At 58.6% G+C, this 22,972-nt stretch overlaps 1 protein-coding gene across 8 annotated transcripts in view; it reads right to left on the bottom strand.

The window, feature by feature from the left end:
- The window catches only part of ARHGEF10L (Rho guanine nucleotide exchange factor 10 like), a 167,712-nt gene that overhangs the window by 72,742 nt on the left and 71,998 nt on the right, over positions 1–22,972 (bottom strand). For 4 of the 8 annotated variants that reach the window (XR_007475694.1, XM_049706266.1, XM_049706273.1 and 1 more), the window contains exons 6-15: positions 22,370–22,453; positions 18,198–18,370; positions 13,492–13,608; positions 10,546–10,654; positions 7,919–8,025; positions 5,602–5,679; positions 4,430–4,609; positions 3,332–3,448; positions 1,929–2,021; positions 1,020–1,193 (exon numbers count right to left, since the gene is read on the bottom strand). Coding sequence is in view for 7 of the 8 variants with exons in the window: in XM_049706266.1 (XP_049562223.1) it covers positions 1,020–1,193; positions 1,929–2,021; positions 3,332–3,448; positions 4,430–4,609; positions 5,602–5,679; positions 7,919–8,025; positions 10,546–10,654; positions 13,492–13,608; positions 18,198–18,370; positions 22,370–22,453 (1,232 nt within the window). In the remaining variant the exon portion in view is untranslated. Of the gene's footprint in view, positions 1–1,019; positions 1,194–1,928; positions 2,022–3,331; positions 3,449–4,429; positions 4,610–5,601; positions 5,680–7,918; positions 8,026–10,545; positions 10,655–12,057; positions 12,177–13,491; positions 13,609–18,197; positions 18,371–22,369; positions 22,454–22,972 lie in introns of those variants that run through there. The other 4 variants (XM_049706284.1, XM_033433087.2, XM_033433086.2 and 1 more) reach the window with 4 other exon arrangements.

Below are 22,972 nucleotides of genomic sequence, written 5' to 3' on the forward strand. Positions count from 1 at the left end.
AGAAGCCCGCGCACCGCAACGAAGAGTAGCCCCTGTTCGCCACAACTAGAGAAAGCCCGCGCACAGCAACGAAGACCCAACGCAGCCAAATAAATAAACAAATAAAATTTAAAAAATAAAGTTCACCAACAGGTGACTCTGGGAGGTGACTAATTTTTTTTGTACCAACTTTGTGTTTTAAAAACAGAGTTCCCAGGCTTCCCTGGTGGCACAGTGGTTGAGAGTCCGCCTGCCGATGCAGGGGACACGGGTTCGTGCCCCGGTCCGGGATGATCCCACGTGCCGTGGAGCGGCTGGGCCCGTGAGCCATGGCTGCTGAGCCTGCGCGTCCGGAGCCTGTGCTCCGCAACGGGAGAGGCCACGACAGTGAGAGGCCCACGTACCGCAAAAAAATAAAATAAAATAAAAACAGAGTTCCCTAATAGACTCATTTGAAAGTTTTTCAAGATTTTTTTTTTTTGCTAGAATGTTCCTAAGTTGCAATCCCAAAACATGGCGTGGATTTTTCTTTTTGCTTCTTAAAAAATAACACTAATAATGACAGCTACCACCTTGTATTAAGGGCTCTGGGTCTGCCAGTTTGCCAACTCTCTCATTTGCCTCGCAGAAGCCCTGAGGGTCAGGCGCCATCGAGCTCTTCTCATTACAGAGGAAGCAACTGAGGTTCAGAGAGGTTGGATGATTCCCCTGAGGCCACACAGTAAGCACCAGTGGCAAAATCTGGATTCAAACCCAGACTCTGACTCCACGGCCCACTAGTTTAAGCACAATACTAGGCTATCATTTCTGGCATCTTTACTGGCAATTACACTGCTGAATTAAATCAGCTTTTATCCTAAAATCACATGAGTAGTAACGAATGTGGAGGTCTAGTCAAGATTAATCCTTCAGGTAAGGTCTGCGGGCTCAGAGAGAAGCAAGGAATCGCCTCCCTCAGAGAACACTGCCACCTGGTGGGTGCCACGGGGCAGGAGGCAGAGCGACAGGCGAGGCCGGCTGCAGGGCAGGTACGCACGCACCTTGTTGAGGCTGCTGCGGTCACTGACGCTCTTGGTCAGCTGCTGGATCTCGGCCACCTGGTCGGCCAGCCGCTTCTGCTCGTTCAGCTTCTCGGCCAGTGTCTCCAGCTCCGTGAGCGCCAGCTGCAGCGAGAGCCTGTCCGGGTGGCCCCTGGGGGTGTTCTTCAGCATGTCCTGCCGGGGTCCAGAGGGAGCCACGACTGAGACCCCCACCCCAGCAGACCCTCCCCTGGCTGGGGTCACAGCCTCCGCCTCCACACTCGGGCCTGAGAAGGGCCCAGCTTGTAGCCAGGACAGGCGGGGCCTGACATAGAGCAAGGCCTCCAGAAGCAGCTAGTGAATGAATAACTAAAATAAAATAGCTGTGCGGACCGATCCCTGATTCACTGATGAACTAACTGTACACTGAGACGAGACCCACTCCTGCTGCTGGTCGCTCTGAGAACAGAGAGGAAACCCTGCTGGGCCCTTGGGCTGGCAGCCAGCCTTCGCCCCAGGGGGACTCACCCCCTGACTGAGGACCCCCGGCAATCAGGGGAGGTGCCTCAAGCTCTCGGGGCGCAGCGTGGAGGCTAACGCTCCCCCGGGAAGCCTGAGGTGCCAAGATCAGAGCATCCACGGGGCATCTCCTCACTGCCAGGGGCCCCACAGTCGCCCGGATTCCACGTGCCTTCCCACAACCACCGGTCACCGGGTTCCCACCAGGGGAGGCGAAAGTAAGCTCGATGGGCTCCACCCTAGGAGTGGGGAAAGAGGGGGCCGGGGGGCCAAGGCCCTGCCCACCGTGCACAGATGCGTAGGTTGTGGGTGACGGATGAGAAGCCAGCCCTCCTGCCCCAACCCCATGAGGCTCGCACCATCCCACGCCCCACCCTGCAGGTTGGTGGCCGCCGGAATCCCCCGTGGTACCTGAAGCAGGAGGATGAACTGCGGGAACCTCTGGATGGGCTTCACCATCAGCCCGTAGAGCGTGACGCGGTCGGGGCTACACACCTGCCGCCGCTGTTGGAGATGAGGGGGGGTAATTCACTGAGCCTCCGCAGCAAGGGCCCAGCACCCGGGGTACAGATGCGGCCCATCCCGGGCTCCCCTCCCTGGACCCAGGACCCTGCTCAGCCTTGGGCCCAAGAGAAGAGCCCAGGAGGTCCCTGGTTCCACAGTCAGGGGTCCCTGCCACCACAGGGCTCCCCGGTACAGCCCCTCACCCTGGAAAGCCTAGAGCGTCACGTTAAAGTCTCTGGACTAAAAGCCTAAGTAGGACATTTCAGCAATTTATCCAAGAAGTCAGGCTACTGAAAGTAGCCGAGACAACCATTCCCTCCACTTAAACTAAAGCGGACGGGCCTGGGCCGGGGTGAGGATCAGCAGGGGGACGGTTCTTACTGTCCTGTCTCTTGCTTCTGTTTCCACCTCTCCATCCACCCACCTGTCACCTTGACCCGGGCCCTCAGCCCCTGCGACCCAGGCTGCCGCCACAGCTTCCCCACCGGCCTCTGCCTCCATCTGCCTCCACCCAAAACTTCAGTGGCTCCCCGCTGCCTGAAATACGACATCCTAGCCCCTGGGCCAGGAGGTCCAGATCTGCCCAAACTGAACTCCACTGCTCTGGGCCTCTCTCCCGGGCACCCAGTGCTCCCAGGATCCAACCAGACTTTGCGTCTGACCTTTGCCCCAACACCCTTGCACCTAGGACACCCTCTTCTCCATCTCTCCGTTTCAACCCCACTGACCCCCCAGGACCCATGTCGGATGGCGCCCCATTGAGAAAGCCCCCTGAGCCTCTGGGATCCAGGCTGTAGGCTGCTCGGCTGAGGCCGGGGGGCCCCAGCCCACCTGCGCCCTCTGCTGGGTGGCACGTCTCTGACTCACCTACGTGTGCGCCTAGGAAATGGGGACTGGGGACCTGGTCCCACAGCTACTTGAGGCCTATAGTCCTTTAAACTCTATTCTCGCACGTGATCCCCAAAGCACCGCTTTAAGAAAAGGGATCATCCCGGCCACTACCTGAGCCACACCAAGCCTAGCCACCATCTGCAGATGTCACAGGCCTACGCTTCCACCTGTCAGAGCTCCAGGATCCCAAGCGGCTTACAGAAACTTTAACTCTTCTTCACCCTCCCCTTGGTGGAGTGGGGAAAGGACAGGCAGATTTTCTTCCCGTGGGACTGGGGATGGCCCAAAGGAAACAAGAGAGACATCTGGGCCAAAGAAGTGCTGCTGCAGTGACCCCTACCTCCTGAGACACCTCCCTGCCCGCCCCCCCGACGGCCGGGGCTCCATTGAGAGGGGCCCCGGACCACCCTCGGGCCCACCTTGAGGAACTCGAGGAAGGCGGGCTTGGTGAGACAGGCCTTCTTGATGATGGACATGGCGTTGGTAAAGTTGTTCACGTAGTCGCTGTACACGTCTAGCACCACGGACTTGGAGAACTGTAACAGGTGTGGGCGCGGCCCGGGAGGGTCACATCCTTGCGAGGGGGAGGGCGACCAGCACCCCACCCTCACCGGCGACCACAGTCCTCCTCTGCCTGGAGGGTCTCAGCTAGGCTTGAGGTGAGGAAACCTGTCACCCGGTGAGGGGAGGGGACAGGGCTCAGAGAGGCAGAGACACCAAGGTCACAGGGTGGAAGAGGTGGTGCTAAGGAGAGCCCAGGGAGGTCCCTCGTCCCCCAGCACGGCTGCCTGGCCCACAGGCGAAGGGGGCTATGGAGGCCCTTTGCTATGCCCCCCAGCTCCCCACCCTCAAGGATGGCGCTCCTGACCTGAGCCCCATGGACACACCGACCAGGGCCCTGGGTTTTTTGTCTTTTAGCAGAACCCAGTTGCCTACAACATATCGAAGCAGTTTCCACTGATCTGACCATCTTTCACCCCATGAATCTCTCTGGGGCCCACAGACTTCAGTGTCAAAAACCATGAGTCCACACACCCCCTTCTTCCACAGATGGGGACCTGAGCCCCGAGAGGGCCCTGGAGCTGCCCACGTTTGCACAGCTGAGCTGGGACCAGGCCAGGTCTCCGGGAGCGCGACCCAGTGGCCTGGCCCCGACACCCTGCAGCACCCTCTGGGGCCAAGGCCGTGCTCTGTGTGAGCGTCGCACAGCGGTCCCTCCGCGAGCACTCGGCAGGGGGCGCTTGAGATCGGCCAGGTGGCTGCCCACAGTGGCCAGTCTCCTGGAGGCGCTGCCAGAACAGCGAGCGGGAGGCACGCGGGCGGACATCTCCAAGGACACGCTGCAAGGTGTCACGCCCACCCCCGCGCAGGCCAGGCCGACTCAGGCCCTGCCACCCTCTGACCCCGCTGGCTGGGACGAGGCGACCAGGTGGAGGCAGGAGGCTGGCCCGGAGCGCATCCAGATCACGGCCGCGGCTGGCACCTTGGCAGGTTGGGGAGAGTCTGGGGACACCTACCGAAGCCACGAAGAGGTCCCCAATCTTCTCGGTGGAGTCCCACTCGGCCACGCGGGAGGACAGGGCGATCTGGAACATGGAGTGGCAGTGCAGGATCTCCTTCACGCGAAAAAACACCACCTGGCACTTGCGGACACTCAGCGCCTTGGGCTCCATCTCCATCAGGGGGTTGCGGTAATCCTGAGGCGGGGGCGCGGGCGGGGTGAGTGCCCCGAGGCCAGGCCACAGCCCCTGCCCCCACTGCCCTCATGGCCACCTGGACCGGGCCAAGCAGAACTCGGCAGACCATCCTGCGGGAGGAGCACCCACCCCTTACTCTTCACCTGTCCTTCTGGAAGGATCTCCGTGATCGTAACACTCCTGACCCTTCTGCCCATCCATAACCCACCCCCGTGACTTATGTGTTAAGCTGGGTTTTCGGGCAGACCCCTGCCTGCAAGGAGCTCCATGGAGGCAGTCCCCAGGGGCCGGCCCAGATCGGCTTTGCCCACAAGTGAGCCAGTCTGTCTAACGGAGCAGTGGCAGTGATGTCACAGCAAGACCTAGAGCCACACTCTCCAACCAGCTTTGTCAGAAACACGGGATATTTTTGTCTCTACCTGCCTGAGGTCTGGGCTCCTCCACTGTGGATCCAAACTCAGGAGGGGAAATGAGGTTGTTACTAGCACCCTCCCACCCCTACAATTCCCCTCCCTGTTGTCCTCCCCGAGAGCCCACAACATCCCAGAAGGTTCACCTTTTCAGGAATGCAAACTACAGACCAGGCCAGCACACCATAGTCACGCAAGCATCTACTTAGCAATTCCTGTGCATCCGGATCACAGGGGAGAGGGCGCACCCAGGGAGCTCCAAGATGACGGGGAGACATCAGCCCCTGCCCCGGGGGCTCCCAGAGTGGCGAGGGAGGCACAAGAGGCACCACATGCCCTCAAGTCCATAGGATACAGCTCATTTTATTGAACCCCGACATGGTTTCAGAAAATGCAGTCATCCTGTGAACACCAAGGCATCTGGAATTCTTGGTGTCCCCCATTTGGAGTTCCTGCTGTTTCCATAAAAGCCCTGGCCTTTGGCTCCTTCCCCTTAAAAATGCCCACAGTCCCCAAACGCTCCTTGTAAAATGTCCCTCCGGGGTCTCCCCTGCCCTCTCCCCAGACCCCCCGGAGTCCTACCTGGAGTACCCGTTTCAGAGACTCCACATAGCTGCCTTCGCTCTGCACGATGGAGCCCAGGATGTGCCTCCGGACCACCTGCTCGGGCAGAAAGCACAGTCGGCACCTGTGCCAACCACGGCACAGAGCGAGCTCTGGCTGCGTGCGGAGCCCCGGGTGATGGGACGAGGAGTCATGACGCCCAGTGGAGCTGCCGGCCGCGGGACAGAAGGAACTCGTCTTTCCCAGAGCTGCTCCTGGACCACTGGGGCCTGGCAGGCCAGCATTCCCTTCCAGAGGCCCTGCCAACCCCAGACAAATGCCCGTGCTCCCCAGACTGCAGCATGGGGGCAGGGGACACTGGGACTCGAGTCCCCTGCCTGGTCTCTGCTCCCACACATCCAGGGATGGGAAACCACCACTCTCCTCCATGGGGACGGGTGGTCTCCTCCATCTTTGGACAACTTTAGTAGAAAATTCTTTCTTAGGTGAAATTGAAATCTCAGCTCCCGACACTTATAGATCCAATCCTTAACCAATCTCTCTCCCATCCCCACCAAGTGGGCTCTACTTCAAGCTAAACATCCCCGCCCCTTATCCTTCCCCTCTTGCCCTCCCTGTCTCTCCTCAGCTCAAATTAGTGCATCTCTCAGGTGCAGACCGACCAACACCCAGTCAAGAAGCCCTCACCTGGATACAGCAGCATGCGGGCTGGGGGGGGCAGGGGGACTTTGCTGTACACTGGAATCATGTGACTCCCACCCCAGACATTCTGAAGGAATTGCTATGGGGTGCAACCTTGGTAACAGTGTTTTTTAAAGCTTCCCAGGTGATTCTAGCGTGCAGCAAAGCTGGGACAGAGCTCATGAAAGGTATCGCACATGAGAGGTGTCCGAGGGCGAAGCCTATCCACCTTGGCCCAGAGCTGGGAGGGTGACTGATCCCCACTGTGCCCCCAAAGCCATCCTGAGAACATCGATCCAGGCGCCCACCACCATCTCCCCTGCTCCCCTCTGTTTCCTCCCTCCTGCCTCTGGCACACCTTTGCATCTCCTCCCACCACCCTGCCTACGCCCGGGCCTGACCATGGCCCCTGTCCTTCAAGCTGCCCCACAGCAGGATGCCTTGTCAACGATCCCCAGTTTCCCAGGTGTTCCCAGAGCAGCGTTCTCCACCTCGGCATGCTGATGCTTGGGGCCGTCCTGTGCACTGTAGGACGTGTCGCAGCGTCCCTGGCCCCTACCCACCAGATTCCAGTAGCACCCGACCCCCCGCAAGCTGTGACAACCAGAAGCATCACCAGGCATTGCCAAATGTCCCCTGGGGGACAAAATAAAGTCGGTTGAGAGCCACTGGCCTAGAGTAACTAACATTGCTGACCCAAGAAATGCAAAAGGCTCCCGAGGAGACAGACCCGGCCGACATCAAAAAGGGGAACCCCGGATTACCAGCTGGTAGCCCGGGGTCCTGCCTGGCTCTGAGCTCTGACGGCTCTGACAGTGACTCACTGCATAGGGGAGGGAGCAGGGGGGTCACCACCTCAGTATTGCCAGGGGCCAGGCAGGAGAAAGAAGGAAAGAAGGAGGCGGATGGACTCCCAAGACGAGAGGTGTGGCCGTATCTCCGATTTGCAAAAGGGGCCCATCCTCAGGATTTCCTGCCAACTCCAAACCGGCCAACCCCCTCATTGCATTTGCTTCCCTGACATGTCTTGCTCAGAGCCCTCATGACCAGAGGGAGGCAGGGGTCTCTCCCTCTGCCTCATGGCTAAGAAAACCCCAGCGGGGAAAAACCCAAACCTGACTCTGCCGAGGAAGGTCCCAGAGCACAGCCACCCCGATCTCGATGTGACACTTCTGGAGAAGGAAGACATCGCCCGAAGAGCCCCGCTCCTGGGATGCCTGCGGTGACTCTGGGGTCTGAACTGATGACCGGTGGGTGGATTGGGGGAGGGGGGCCGGGCACCTCCAGGGCTCCTCCCTGAACTGGATTAGCTCGGTGCTTCCCAGAAAGGGACTGCGGGCCCTTTGTTCAAACACCTTCGTTTGACCCAGTTACACAGGAGCTACTCTGGCTGCCGCAGGGCTGGGAAGCAAGAGCTCCACATGCAGCCCCACCGCCACCCAGCATGATGGCGTGGAACCTGCAGGGTCCAATTTGGAAAGTCTGTGCAGCAGGTCGGGAAGAGACCCCAGGAGGTCCCCCATCCAGCTGGGGCTCTGTCAAGGGCCCCCTGATCATCAACTCCCCTTCCAGACCCAGACCTGCATGGTCCCAGGTAGCAGGCTGGGGTTCCCACCGTCCCTCCCCCTGAAGACACCCTGCTCCTCCCACAAACCTGCTGTGGGCTCAGGCCGTCTGGCATGGGGCCCAGCTCCGGGGCTGGGGGCTTGATGTCCGTAACGCTGACCTCCAGGAGCCCCATGTCCTCCTCCTCCGAGTCACCTGGAAAGTGAGATGGGCTGGTGACACATGCAAGGCCAAGGATGACACACCTGCTCAAACTCCAGGAGCTGGAAACCACCCTCCCCCCCACAGACCGGCGTCCTGGGATGAGCGGCTCCTGGGGCCACAGAGGATTAGGGCCTACTCACTGGCCTCCTGGCTATACTCTGCTAGAACAGTCCACCCGGAAATAGAAGTGAGGGAGGAATGGAGCGAGGGAGTAGGAAGCAACACGCAGCAGGGGCTCGGCTCTCAGAATCCACCCTGCCAGGAGTCTCTGTCCCCGCTCAGACCCGCCCGCTTCTGGGATGGCAAAGGCCAGGCCGCCCATGTCCCCATCACTAGACACTAAAAATAGTTTTCTTCTTGTTGCCAAAAAGGGGGAAGAAAGTAAACCCCGAGAAGAGCAGGGCTGTTTGGCTTTGTGTTTTCATCTTTCAAAAAAAGAGACCCAATGGGGAAAAAGTCCAGCTGCTGTCCAATAGGGGAACGCAGACATGAGTGGGGGCAGACCTCAGAGGACAGATCGAGACAGACAGAGGCCGGGGTGGAGAGAAAGAGCGGAGGTCAGGCAGAGCGCAGTAACCCGGCCTCGCAGGGCTCCCGCCCCACGAGCTCCAGGCACAGGCACAGGGAGACGGGACCCCGCTGCTTGAGGCCCTGAAACCCGGTGCTGGCAGCCGCAGGCAGCAGGAAGCGGGTGCTAAGGGGAAGCTGGGGAGAGAGAAGTGGCGGTGGCTCCCGGGGGCCGAGGGAACAGGGACACGCAGACGGGCCTTACCTGAGCAGGAGACAGAAGAGGAGGAGGAGGAAGGACAGTGGATGACAGTATGGGGGTCGGGGTGGTGGCGGCCCTCCTGCCTGGCCCACATGGCACCCCGGGCATCACTCCGCACCCACCCCAGCCGCTGGCCCCGCGGCTTCCTCTTCCCCCATGCGCCACTGGGTAACATTCTTGGCCGGTGATTCGAGCCTTGCCGTGGCTATTAATAACGCCTCTGGTGGGAGGGTCGCTTTAGGAAAGGCTCCGGGCTAACAGGCAAGGTGGGGAGGGAGCCTGCTGGCCGCCCGGCTGGCCTGGGGATGGGGAGGGTGACCAGGAAGAGCTCCCAGCCAGCCAGCATGTCCAGCCTGTCCGTTCTCCAGGCCACTCCAAGTTCGGAATGGCTCCTCGGCCCATCGTCCCCTCCCTCGTCGGGGGGTAGGGCTTCCCCAAAAGTTTGGCGCTGAATCAAGTATATGCAGTGGTGGGGTTAATTAAACCCGCTTCACAGATGAGGAACCTGGCAGTCCAAGAGGGGAAGAAGTGGGCAAGGTCACACAGCCAGGAGGCCGTGGAACCGGGATCGGAGCCGGAGCAGCAAGATGCTGTCCCAGCACCAAACACCCCCTTTTTGTGGCTGCCACCGGGAGTAACACCTGCCACGCAGGGGCCAGGAGCCGTGCTGGGCTCTTTCCATGTACTGCTACTGCTCGGTCATCCTCACCAAAGCCCCCTGAGACAGATGCCAGATTAGCCCCATTGTACAGATGAGGAAACTGAGGCACAGAGAGGGTGAAATACATAGATTTCAAGAGGGCGCAGAGCCTCAAAGTCCTCCCTGGCTTGAATGCCTGTGCCAACGGGGCCCTGATCTCTCCCCCCTGCCCTCACTCCAGCCAGAGGAAGCCTCTTCCGTCCCCTCCACACCTGTGTGTCCCCAGGCGAGACACTGAACCACTCTGTGCCTGTTCCCCCGTCTCCAAATGGGAACAAGACAGTCCTCTGTCCCTGTCTGGTGTATAAAAGTATTAAATGAGAAACTGTAAAGCTCTTCAGAGAGTGTCTGGCACATAACAGACACTCCATAAACGATGACCATCGTGAAAATCACTTCTTGAACGTCTCATACCTTCCCACCTCCGGACCGTTGGACATGCTGGCTCCTCTGCCCGGAGCACCCACTCCCTGCCCCGTTCCCTGGCCTGATGGACCTGGGTCCCCTTCTCCTTCTGCTCTCAGCCCTTCCCTGACCTTTCATTCGCGTATCCCACGCTCACTTCCCCCACGCTCCCACCGTGGCAGCCCACCATGCGGCTGGTCATTTCCTGTTTGCGTGCCTGTCTCCGTTCTGTCCCACGTGCTCCTGCAGGCAATACTGCCTGACTCATCTTGGTGTCCCTGCACCCAGCACGGGGCATGGCACTTAGTAGGTTCTCAATAAATGTCGGCTGGTGGAGAGACAGGTGCATGGATAAAGAAGGGAATGAACAGGCGCGTTCAAAGATGAGGTCAGGTGAGCATGGGAGGCAAGAGGCCAAGGAGGCCACGACAGAGACCAGGGCAGGGATGCTGAAGGGAGAGGCCCACATTTCCCGGAAGAGATGGGGTCCACCTGCCACAGGCCGGGAAACAAGCTGGCACATTTGGGGATCAGTCCCCAAACCCCACCGCCAGAGGAGCCCGGACACCCAGTGACCTCGCCCACCCACCCCTGCCGAGCACCGAGCCCGCCCCTGGCCCAGCCCGCAGCTCCTCACCGAGGACGTCCTTCCTGTGCAGAAAGGACACTTTGCGCATGACTGCGATCCTCGTCTTCTCCAGCCCGTCCCTGGTCCCGCTCTTGGCGGCCTTCATGAGCTGGGTCATCTGAGCAAAGGCAGGGGGGCTCATCAGAGAAGCGGAAGGAGGCCTTGCGACATCTGCCACGAAGGGCCACCGGCCCTACCCAGGCCTCCCGGCCGAGGCTACAAACATGAGGACCCTGGAGCCCACTGCCTCCCAGGGAGGTGGCAGCAGAGGCCAAGAAAGACCGCAGGGCACTGCCACCCCGAGACCTCCTGGGAAGGGCTGGAAGGGCATTCACGCCCTGGGGGACCTTCCGGGGGGAACCCTCTTTACTAACCCAATTTTTTCCCCTTGGGTGTCAAATTAAGGACATGGTGTGACACTGGGGAAAAGTCTGGAGGCCTGGAGTCCTAGGCCTGGTTCAGATCCCAGCCCTACCGCTCCCCACCCGCGTGACTCTGGACAAGACCCTTAACCTCACTGAGCCTCAGTTTCCTCCCTGAGACCCGCCAGAGCCTGTGAGGACTAAACAGGGTCTGGGAAAGCACGCTGGACAGTAAAAGGAGCTGCACAGATGCCCAAGCTTACCTTAGGAGCAAGTATGAAAGGAGGGGAGCAACCCCATCCCATCCGTGGAACCCCGGCCCCACCAAGTAGCCGGGTTTCTTACTGAGCCTCTGCCCAGGAACACGGGGGAGGCTGGTGCCTCCACGGAGCCGGGCGCGGCAAGCGAAGCAGACACGGGGCGCGGGCGGAGGCAGGCCCAGGACGGGGAAGCGGCACCTTGGGCCTGCAAACAGAGCTGCCGTCCCCTAACTCACTGCTTTGTCCCCTCAGCCCCCGGCCCAGTCCTGGAAGCTTCCCTGACGCACAGCCAGTGCTAGAAGTTTCCACGTGGTTGGAAATGCTCCCTGTCTGCGCTGTCCAACGTAGCAACGGCCAGCCACACGTCGCCACTGGGCACCTGAGAGTTGGCGGGTACGACTGAGGACCCCGAGTCCTGGTGATCTTTCATTTTAATTAACTTGAATGTAAAGGGCTGGGTGGCTATCATAATGGACGGTACAGTTCTAGGAAACCCCCTTCTCCCTGAAGCTCTCTGCTAAAGGTGGGAAGCACTCATCTGGGGGTCCCTGGTCTCTGCTCTCTCTATCACCTTCCTCCAAACACCCGCCCTGGTCCCCAGCATAAGGGCCCGGGCACTGCTCAAGGGTCTGGGTCAGGAAGGCTTGCCGAACACAGTGGGCGCTGAGGCTGTGGGCAGGGTGGTAACTTTTCAGGAACAAGACGACTTTCTGGAAACAGCCAACAGCCAGCAGGGGAAAGGGAAGTCCCGGGCCCCTCCCTGCCTCTCAATGGTATGATTCTAGAGCAGCAGTTCTTGGCCTTTCGGAGAGGTGGGTGGGGCTGTCATAAACACCTGTGAGAATCTAATGAGAGGGACATTCGACCCCAGACCCCGGAAACCGTACAAAGATGCTCACCCTCCTCTGAGGGGGTCATGACCCCCACAGTGGAAACCTCTGTCCTGGAGCCCAGTTCCTGTCTCAGCAGAAAGCCGTCATGGGGGCTGTCCTAGGAACCCCCAAAGTGGTCTTTGGGGGAACCATCAGAGACCCTTCCTGGGCCAAAAAAGAGCAACAGGTGAGCACCTGGAAGGCGTCCCTGGGTCAACCTGCCACCTCCACTGGCTCACAGCACTGAGGACAGAGCCCGATCTGGGGGCCAACTCAGGGGCCGGGCTGGGGAAAGCACCCTGGTCTCGACGCCGCCCTCCACGTGCTCCCTGCTCCTCCCTGGGCCGCAGCTTCCTGAGAAGTTAAACCTGCCCCCACCTCCAGTCACACGGCTCTCAGAGGGTGTCCGTATAAGGGTCTTGCAAACTGTAAAGGGTCTCTCCGCCTCCTCCAGAGAGGCCTCCGGTTCTGAGGAAATGGGCAGGGCTACAGGATAGAGGGCAGGCAGGCTCTGGCTTGCACAGACCGAGGCTTGAACCCCAGTTCTGCCGCTGGCCGCTGGTGTGGCCACCAGCCAGTTGCCTCACTTGCTGGCCTTACTAACACTGAATGACAGCAGTAAGACAGCGGCCTGCTAGGGCGTCTCAGGGAGAAAACGGTCAGGCACACAAGTAGTAATGGTCACCATCCACTGAACTCTTAGGCTGTGCCCGGCGCGGCCCTAAGCACCTGACGGTTCTGAGCTCACATCCACCCTGGGCGCTGGTACTGTTCATGCCGCCATTTCACAGGCAAGGAAACTGAAGCTCAGAGAGGTCAAGAGGCCTGCCCAGGATCACACAGTGAGGAGGTGGTGGGGCTGGCATTCAAATCCAGGCCTGCAGGCCTCCAAAGCCCACAGCACACAGTAGGTGCTCAATGAATGGAAGCTACTGCTGTCCATATCATCACCCTCATGCAGAGGTCGGAGTCCCATCTGAGAAGAAGGCACTGCGGCTTCTCCTACTGGCCTCCTTACCCCGGACCTCTCTGAACAGCTCCGAGGCGGAGGAACGTCCAATGTCACCAACAAAGTGTAACCCAAACCCACCTGCCATAGTTACCAAATTCATAGATTCCTAGGCCTCGGCCCAGACCTGTAGAATCAGCCTCTCTGGGGGTGGAGCTCAGGAATCTGCATTTTTCAAAGCACTCAGGTGATTCTGAGGGCCCTAAAGTTTGAGAGCCCACACAGGAATTCTTATCGACGGTTAAGGTGTCAGTTGAGGGTGGGAAGAAAGAGAGGCGAGGACATGGACAGGAGCGAGCCAGCCTTTGGCATCAGCCCGCGCAGCCGACGAAAGATGCCACCAGGTTCCAGGGCTCGAGGTAGCTCCAGGACCCAGCCCCACCCCTGCAGCCCCAGAAGCGCAGGAAAGGCCCCGGGAGCCCCCAGGACTTGGAGGGACAGACAGACAATACCTTATAATCGTACTTGTGCTTCAGCTCCTGCATGTCTCTCCCCCCAACTCTTAAAGCCAAGATGTCTCTCTTAGTCCTGGCGCATCGCTCCTTTAGCCTAGTCAGGTCTGGAGAAAGCTGGAGCCCCCAAGCAGCCAGGCAGAAGGACAGCAGGTGAGAGAAGCAGGCGGGGAGGGCAGGAGACAAAACACCGGCAACAGAGTAAAAAGGAGACTCAGGTGAGGTGGTGGGTAGACAACCCGGGGTGGGTGGGATCGGGCACCTGGGGACCACCAGGCCCCTGCCTGGAATGAGCTCCAGCAGCATCCAACCCCAACATGCCACGCAGTTGGGGGCTGGGTCTCTGCAGCTGTGGGGGAGCAGAGGCGGGAGGGGAACAGCCCAGGCCCCCTCCCAGTGCTAAGAGGACAAGGACTGTGTCTCGGTCATCTCCCCATCCCAGGAGCCCAGCATGGGGCTCTCGACATTAGAGGCTCTTGGCAAGTTTCCGAGATGGACGAATGGCAGGTGGACGGATGGGTGGAATGGGTGGGCAAGGGGATAAATGGATGAGTGGGCAAATGCAGAAAGATGGGTGAATGCAGAGAGGGGTGGGTGGATGGATGGACAATAGACGGATGGGTAGAAGGACAGGCTCATAGATGGACGGATAGACAGATAAGTGGATGGATGGGTGAGCAAATGGATACATTTAGTTGGATGACTGTACAGATGGCAAATGGGTAGAGGGATGAAGAGACAGTCAGATGAATTAATAAAAACATGGATGGTTGGACGCAGTGCTGTGCTGGTAAATATTCAACGAGTGGTTCTCCAGGAAAAAGAGCCCTGCCTTGTAGTATTTCCATGGCGTGAACACGCCCACCACGGCCAATTTCAGACTACCAATGCGACATCACTGAGTGTGAAGTTGGAAAGGGATGTGCACAATTGGTTCTTGGGCTCTTGTGAGCTAGTTCGAGCTGGCTCGAGCACACCACTGGAGGAACAGAGGGAGGGAGGGATGATGGGCGGGCGACTGGATGGAGGGGTAGGTGGCTGGCTTACATACTATCTGGGAAGATGGACAGATAAATGGACAAACAGACAGACATTCAAATGCATGAACTGTAGGAGCAATAGTGACATTTGGTAAAATATAGAGAAGACCATGACTGGGATTACTTGTAGAAAAGTAGACAAGCAGAGGAATCAAAAGCACGAGCTTAGAGGCAGGTGGGCCTACATTCAAAGCACTGCTCCCCGCGTACTAGCTGGAAAAGTCTCCTTCCCTCTCTGAGTGACAGCTTCCTCACTGGTAAAGTAGCCATAATAATAACTACCTCATAGTATCACTGAGAAGGTGAAATGGACAAAGCATGTAAACCCCAGAGCTTAGTGAGTGTTCAACAAAATGGAAGCTTTTTTAGATATTAGACTATCTTTCAAATAATAAACGCTCAATATTTGTTGAATGGATGGACAGTTGACTGGATGGATGGATGGATGGATGGACGGACGGATGGAGGGATGAACGGATGAACAAGGTACTTCCTTTCCAATCCTATGTGATGTTGAGCTGCGGTTCTACCACCTACTTGCTGTGTGGCCCTCACCGCATCATTTAACCTCTCTGAGCTTCTGTCACTTAGGTTCTCTGATCAACAAAATGAGACTCTTGAAGCAAGTAACACCAACCACTCTAGGGTATTAGGAACAATAAATGAAACTGCTGTCAGCTGTACCGCACTGGGCACATATTCACTATTGTTATACAGAGAAGTAGCAGGACAGGGATCCTTCTGAGAGTTACTCAGACTCCCCAGAAAACTGGAGTCCTGTTTCATCTGTAAATAAGACTGACATGATAAATCATAGAGGACCTGGGCCTCTGCCTCTCTCAGGGTCCGAAGAACTAGATTCGAAGGTGAACTGCAGAATTAGCCGGACCAGAGTCAACCAGCTGAGGTCAGAGCTGGCATTGCTGCCCAGGCCCCTGGCCAACTGGATCATGGTCACCTTCATTATGAAGAGATCACAATCAGAAAGTGGACAGGTTCAGTGGAGCCCATTTCACAGCTGGGAAAAAAAAGAAAAAACCTCCCACTGACCATGGGGGGCGACCAGCAGGCCCTCATTAAGCAGGATCAGGCTCCCGGTCACATCTGGGTCAAGTGCTCCTAAGGCAGTCCCTCTGCCTCTGCAGAGCCTCAGTCATTTTCTTTGGCAAAAATCGGCCCACTGAGGGCTGGCTTGGCCAGACACCTGCAGGAGGGGCTCCACTAGTCCTTTTGCAGCTGCACAGGGTACCAGGCTCCTGTTAGACTCTAAGGACAGGACCCGACTCTGCCCAGATCTCTGCTGCCTGACGCGCCACAGCACAAACTACATACAGGCAAGCAGCGGTGGCACCGGAAACATGCAGCGGCTGCAGCACGACGCGTAGGAGCAGATGCGCCCCAAGCAGCTCAGGAGGGCAAAGCCCTGCAGGTGGGGCTGTGGTGGGGCGGTTCCCAGGCAGAGGTGGGTGTCAGAAGAAATACCCCCCACTACAATCCCTGGGAGCCTGCTGTTCAGGGAACAGGCGGGCCTGGGCCCGTGGCTGGAGAAAAGTCCTCATGGTCAGAAATTCCAAGAATTCTGCACGTCGTTTGTCTGCTGAGGAAGAGTCCCAAGCCCCCAGCTTGAGGGTGTGCGGGACACAAGCCCAGGGGCAGCCCCCAGAGACCCCCACCCCTGGGGCCAGGCCAAGGTGAGGGCCCGCCCAGCATTTCTCAGAGTGCCCTGTGGGCCCCTTGCATCCCCGGAGGACAGAGCGCTGTTAAAAAGCAGATTGCCAGGCCCCACCCAAACCCCGAACCTGGGAGCGAGGCCACGACATCTGCGATTTCAACCAACTACCCACACGATCCTGATGCCTGTGCAAGTCTGAGGACCACCATGGGAGAGCCCAAACTCAGCATCCCCACGCGTCCTGCCCTGAGAGGTGCTGACGGTTCCCTCTTGGTCCCCAGCAAGAAGGCACGGGGCTGGGGAAGTGGCCGTGGGAGATTAGGCGGGACAGTCAGAGGCTGAGAACAAGGGCTGGCCCAGGCCTGGAGTCCCACTGCTCACACCCTCCAGAGCAGGGCTGGGACACACGAGTCCCGCCCCCGCTATGCAGAGGCTACCCAGGGCGAGTGGCACCTTCATAACCAAAGCCCCCTCCCTCCCCTAAACCAGAGCTGCCCCTTCTAAGGACAGAAGCAGGAAGAGGCCTGTTCCTGGGCTTTCGCCTGGGTCATTCCTCCAACTGGGGACACCTTTCCCATCTCCTCTGGCTTCTGCACCCCAGCTCCCAACCCGCCTCTCTTGGAAGGAAGCCTCCTGTGATCAGGCCCATCAAATCCCACCTGTGTCGGGCAGGCGGCCATACGTACACGGGCTCGTGTTCACAGAAAGGCATGTTTTCTTCATTTTTGACAAATCGTTTCATATTTGGTGTCTCCTCCTAGACTACAAAGGTTCCCCAAGCCTGGGCTGGGTCTTCCAGTCCCCCTGTACCCCAACCCACACCCTAACATGTGGACTGGGCACAGAGTAGGTGTCAGAGATGCTTAACGTTTTTTGCTAGCAGGAGGTCAAGGTTGTTTTCCGTGGCGCCGCCCACGGGGGCCCAGCCGAGAGGAGAGCAGGGGTTCAGGAGTGACCTGCTCAGCCCCCAGGCTTCCTGAGGACTTGGGGAGCCCTCTTCATCTGAGTAAAGTCCGTCTGAAGACTCTTAGGCGTAGGCGCTGCTCTGGCCTGTGCCCCTCTCCCAGAAGGGATCCCCAAACTCAGAAAGGGGCAGGAGGCACTCAAAAAACTTGGGAGTTGGAGGCCCCTGTAATCCAGCCTGGGCCTGGGGCCCCTGCCTGGTCCCTGCCCCACCTGCAGGCAGGACTCGCTGACAGGCTGAGCCCACTTGCCTGCCTGTGTCTTTTCAAAAGGACCCTTACAGAGACCCAGTCACCTCTGGTCGGGCAGGGCCTGTCTCTAAGAGGCTGCTCCCATTCAATCCCAAATCTCGGCATGGATAGAACCTGCCTTCTGGTGGCTTCTAGAGAACAAATGGGACAGGCAAGGCTGTCACAGCGAAGGAGGAACCAAACGATCCATCCTCCTCTTGGCTTCCGTGCCTCCTTCCATGAAATCAGCAGAATGAACTCTGTTCCAAGCAGAAACACTGGAAGCAATCAGTGCATGGATGGCCCCTTGAAAGGCTTTGGAAAGAAGCCTCCCAGGCACCTCTGACTTAGCCCGCTTGCTCACCTCCCCAGGGCAGAGGGTTGTGGGAGTCTCAGATCGATCTGAGAAGCATCCTGTGAGGCAGGGAGATCAAGCTGATTTGATCCATGTGTCCACTGTAATCAGTTAGTTAGGCTGCCCAAGCACTGTGTTCAGGAGGATTCTGAAGCCAGATCTGAGCCCGTGAGCATCGTCATCAATTGCCGGGTCTGCCACAGGCCTGGAGCAGGGGCAACACCTGTGCCAGGCACTAACCACGCCCATCCTAGGTTTAGGGCTCTCCACGGCCAATCAGCAATGTGGGTGGGTCACTTCCTGTCTCGGGATTACATGGGCCACTTCTCCCTCTCTCACCATACATCCCTGGGAATCACTGAGGTTTAGGTACAAGTCTCAGGCCTGGCCCTCACCACCCCACTCGCAGGTGCCTTGGCTGGGGTGAGAGACGCCTTCCCCCTCACCTTGGGCTGGAAGGACACTCGGTGCTTGGCGGGCTCCGCCTCCGGCTTGGCCTCCTCCCCGGAGTCCTCGCTGTAGCTCTCAAACTCACTGGAGCTCCAGCCTAGGTCCTCCGTCTCCCGGGGTGCCCCGTCCCGGCGCACATCCTCGTAGAGCAGCTTCCTCTCTGCCCCTGCTGGCCAAGAGACAGGGCTGGTGAGCCGAGGCCCTGAGGCCAAGCCCACCAGCCCCAATTTCTGAACCCAGGCGGGCAGGTGGGGGCGTGGGTCAAGGTGGACCTTCAGCTCCACTTCCTGGTCCATAAGCAGGAGGCAGTGAGAACACGACATCCACCCCGCAGAGTGAGGAGGACGTGAAAAACGCAGAGAAGCACAAGAAATGTGCCTGGCACACACCGGCTCAACAACTTCCCCTATCCACACCACCTTGCTAGGATCGGAATGCTCATTTGGGGCTTCTGTGGCTTTTTCTTTTTTCTTTTTTTTTTTTTTTTTTGCAGTACATGGGCCTCTCACTGCTCTGGCCTCTCCCGTTGCGGAGCACAGGCTCCGGATGCACAGGCTCAGCGGCCATGGCTCACGGGCCCAGCCTCTCCGCGGCATGTGGGATCTTCCCGGACCAGGGCACGAACCCGTGTCCCCTGCATCGGCAGGCGGACTCTCAACCGCTGCGCCACCGGGGAAGCCCTTCTGTGGCATTTTTTAGAGGAAAAGAGAAGCCCAAAGACCAAGCCCTGACTCAGGCCCTCAGCTCTGGCCTCAGCATGCTAGGGGGGAAAATGAAGATGGTCCGGGGCATTGAATGACTCAGATCCCTCACCCCAAATCTGAGTTCCCCGTGAGCGTCCAGGATGGTCCAGTAGGGGGCGCGCCTGGCCCAGCGTCCAGGAATGTTCCCTTTTCTTCCCCGGCCCCACAGGAAATGCCTTGAACTGGAAACTGGGGGACAGAGACCTGACAATCCACTGGCCTGGAGGGACAGGTGCCACCAGGGCCGGGCACTCTTGGGGTCCCTGTCAACTCGGGTTTGAGATGCTGTTTCTAGACTGAGGTGGGAAAGCCAGTTTGCCGGGCCCAGAACACGGGGTCCCAGCCCTGGCCCCAGCTCCACCTCTGGGAGCTCTCGGCCTCACCTTCACGTCTGAGCTTCACTTCCTGGGCTGTTACCTGGAGAATAACTGAACTGCAGGCCTCACAAAAGTAAGGGCAGACTCCAAAAAAGTGCACGAAGGTGAAAATGCTTTTCGTTAACACAGACAAAATATGGCACTGAGATGGGTTTAAAAAAAAAAAATCTGCTCAGAAACCACGCATTCTAAAGAGAAGAGAACTTTGGTTCTTGGAGCCTCTCTATAAAATGGGGATAATAAGCTGAAAGGTGCAGGAAATACAATATTTGCACAGAAAGCTCTTAGCCAAGAGCCTGGTACATGGCAGGCGCTCACCAAAGAGCAGCTGATCCTTACTCGTGGGGGCTCTGGGTGGGCTTGAAGGTCTCCACACTGACCCCAAGCCTCTACCTCCCCCGCACGGGAAAGCCGGGCGGGTGAGGGGTCGGGGAAGATTTTCAGCCAAAGAGCAAAACAGACACACTGGGGCTTAGCTGGAGACTCAGGTCCCAGGATCAGGAGGAAGCATGGGGTTATTTTTCAGCAAAAGATGATAGTGACTAATATCTGCAGGGAGTAGAGCAGCTGGTGACCAGGCTGTGACCTTCACAAGGCTGGGCTGACTGTCCTATTACTGCAGTGGAGGCCCCACAACCCGTGAGTCAAGGGGCAGAGCCCAGTTCTTGGGGCTGCCCCAGGGGAAGAACCACGTGACATCTACTTCCCCTAACTTCTGGCCCCACCCACCTAATCTACATGCCAGATTCTCCCAGCAGCCCTGTGGGGCCGGAAACTACCACCGCCTCCCATCAGACAGATGAGAAAATGGGGCCCAGAGAAGACGTGTGCTTGCCCGAAGTCAGGCAGTGAGTGGGGAGGGGGCCCCATCCACTCACCGTGCTGCCTTCCACAGAGGCACCACCGTGCTGACGACCCCCTGGGCTCGTCCAGAAATACTCTCTCCAGTGGAGACACTCACCAGATTCCTAAGCCTTCAGAGGCCTCACAGTGGCCTGGTCCCCGCTGCCCCCCACCCCGTCTCCTGGGGCCACGGGCTTCACTAATGCTCAGGAACATGGCTCCCGTTTCAAAGCACTTACCACCACCCACTCAGTGCTCTACATCCACTATCTCACGGCATCCTCCCCACAACCCAAGGAGGAAGCTAGCATTGCCCAGTTTTACAGATGCATCGACCGAGGCCAGAGAGATTTAACCAGAAGTTTTGCGGCGTGACCCTCCCCAAAGTCCTGTGAGGTCAGGACGATATTCTGATTTCATACGAAGAAGCCAAGGCCCAAAGCACAGAGCGCTGTGCCCTAATTAATGGCAGAGCCGGGATGAAAGCCCGAGGCTGTGTGGGTCCACCGGCCTGTGCGGCTGCACCTCAGTGGACACCCTCCACACTGAGCGCCGGCTGAGCCCACAGGCCGTGCGGGTCAGTGCGGGGCCCTGGCATGTGTGATGTTCACAGCGCTCCTTGTGGGGTGCACCTGCTGAGGGCTGGGCCCAGCCTCGCCGACTCAACCCTCCCACAGCCCCGAGAGAGAGTGGGGGGTCTCAGGGCAGGAGTCCTGGTCCTCAGTCGGCAGGCTCAACTGGCTCCCAGGCCACCTGCTCTTGCCCACCTCAGGGTAAACCACAGGACATGCCATATCCCCACACCCTGGGGACCCAAGGGTGCCCAGTGAAGACTGTGACCAAGTGATTAGTGGCTTCATTGGATTCAGGTGGGAGAACAGCCCAAAGGGGTCAAATAATGGCCTCACGCCACTCCGATCTCCTGGCTCTGGGACTTCATCCAGCCACCCTTTCCCACTCTCCCGGATTCACATGAGCTACAAGCAGGAATGGGTTCCAGGCTCCTCCAGGGCTTGTTAGATGGATGGGTGGATCATGGGCCCACCCGCCCTGCTCCTGGGACAGGTGTCAGGAGTGTGCCTCCGGGGAACGTCAGGCCTCATCATGTTGTCTGTGTGTCTCTCCCGTTGGACTACATGCTGCCCCAGGATGGTTACACTCGCCCCTGTCAGACTAGGAGCTCCACAAATGCAGGGGCTGTTCCCCCACTAGACGGGGAGGCCCTGAAGACAGGCAGAACAGTGTTGTAGAAAAAGCAGAGTCCAGCAGATGTCTATTCAAATTCTGGCTGTGTGATCTGGGGCTGGTGGCTTAACCTCTCTGATGTGACTGTCAACTGGAGCCATAGGCGCTGCCCTACCGACCTCACAGGGTTGACTGAATAGGGGAAGCAAATGCGTTTCATCTTTCATAAAATGCCACCCAAGTCCTTTGCGGGGGGGGGCGGGACAGAGCACTGGACTTGGAGTCAGAATGACCCAGGTTCGAATCCCAGCTCTGCCTCTACAGTTTCCTCCTCTGAAGAATAAGGAAGTAATACCCTAAGTCAAAGTTTCAAAGCAGATTACAGGAGATAAACCATGAAGAGCAGCTGGCAAAACGTGTTTAAGCAAAGACGGCTCTTACTGTGAATGGATATTAAATATCCCTCGTCCCTGGGTAGTCCTCCTTCCAGCTAGGTGAGTATGTGGGCCCAGTTCCAGCAGCACTCACCCTCCTCCACCCTGTTTCTCCTCTGCGGCCCCAATCTCCCCGGCAGGGCCCAGGCTTTCCCAGGCTTTCTCTGCTTCACCATTCAGCAAGTCTGGACTATTAACCCATTTTCAGGAGGAATGGAGGCTTGGAAAAGTGAGTGATTTGCCTGGGGACCCACAGCCCAGCATGCCCCTGCCCCTGAAGCCCTAATCCCTGCGCTTGAAGCGTTAACCCCTCCGCATGAAGCCCTAACCCCTCCCCATGGAGCCCTAGCCCCGCCCCATGAAGCCCTAACCCCGCCCTAGCCCCAGCCTGGCCACGCCCTCAGCCATCTCCAGACTCTCCCAGGAAGACGGCCGTGGTTTTTAAAAGCAAGAAGGAGGGGCCATGGACTGGGTGGGGGCCGGGGAGGAAGTGGAAGGAGAGACCCTCCCCAGGCCCCGCCCTCCCACCGCCCCTCCCACCCCTCCTCTGTCCGGAGAGAAGCGGGACTCCTGAAAGAGGCTTTACCGGGTTGATGGGCGTCCAGGTTCTCGCAGGGGACGTCGTCGTAAATCACATCTTCTTCCAGGGCGGGGAAAGTAAACCGGTCGACTGGGAGAGAAGGGAGAGGAAAAGAGCACGAAGGAGGCTGTGGTGGCCCAGGGCGGCTGCCAGACTGACAGCAGGACTGCACCAGCTGGCAGCTCCCTCAGCCCGCCCGCCCGCCCGCACCCCCACGGCTCATCTGGGCCAGCATCCTGCAGCCCAACCCCTGGGGAGCCCTAGCCTGCCACTGCTCTAAGAGGACGCAGCTTCCGCTGCCTCTTCCCGCTCCCCAGCCCCTCCAAGGCGCCCTCCCAGTGACTGCGGCACATGCCCCCTGCCGCCCCGACACCTGCAGGCCTACCCCTCTGACTGATGGCACCTGCAGGGAGCATGAAGCAAACCCAGCACCTGTGCCCCAGGGCCCGGAAGCCTCTTCAGCCGCCCAGGCCCCCAGGACTACCCCAAAAGGACTCACCCCCCCACCCAGAGGCAGGGGAGGGCAAGGCAGCCATATCTAATGAGCACAGGATACGGCAGGGAGTGGGGGAATGGATTTGGAGAGTGGGGTTAAGGAGAGTCCCCCAA

This window comes from Orcinus orca, chromosome 1 (genome assembly GCF_937001465.1).
Source record: "Orcinus orca chromosome 1, mOrcOrc1.1, whole genome shotgun sequence".
In the NCBI taxonomy this organism is placed as follows: domain Eukaryota; kingdom Metazoa; phylum Chordata; class Mammalia; order Artiodactyla; family Delphinidae; genus Orcinus; species Orcinus orca.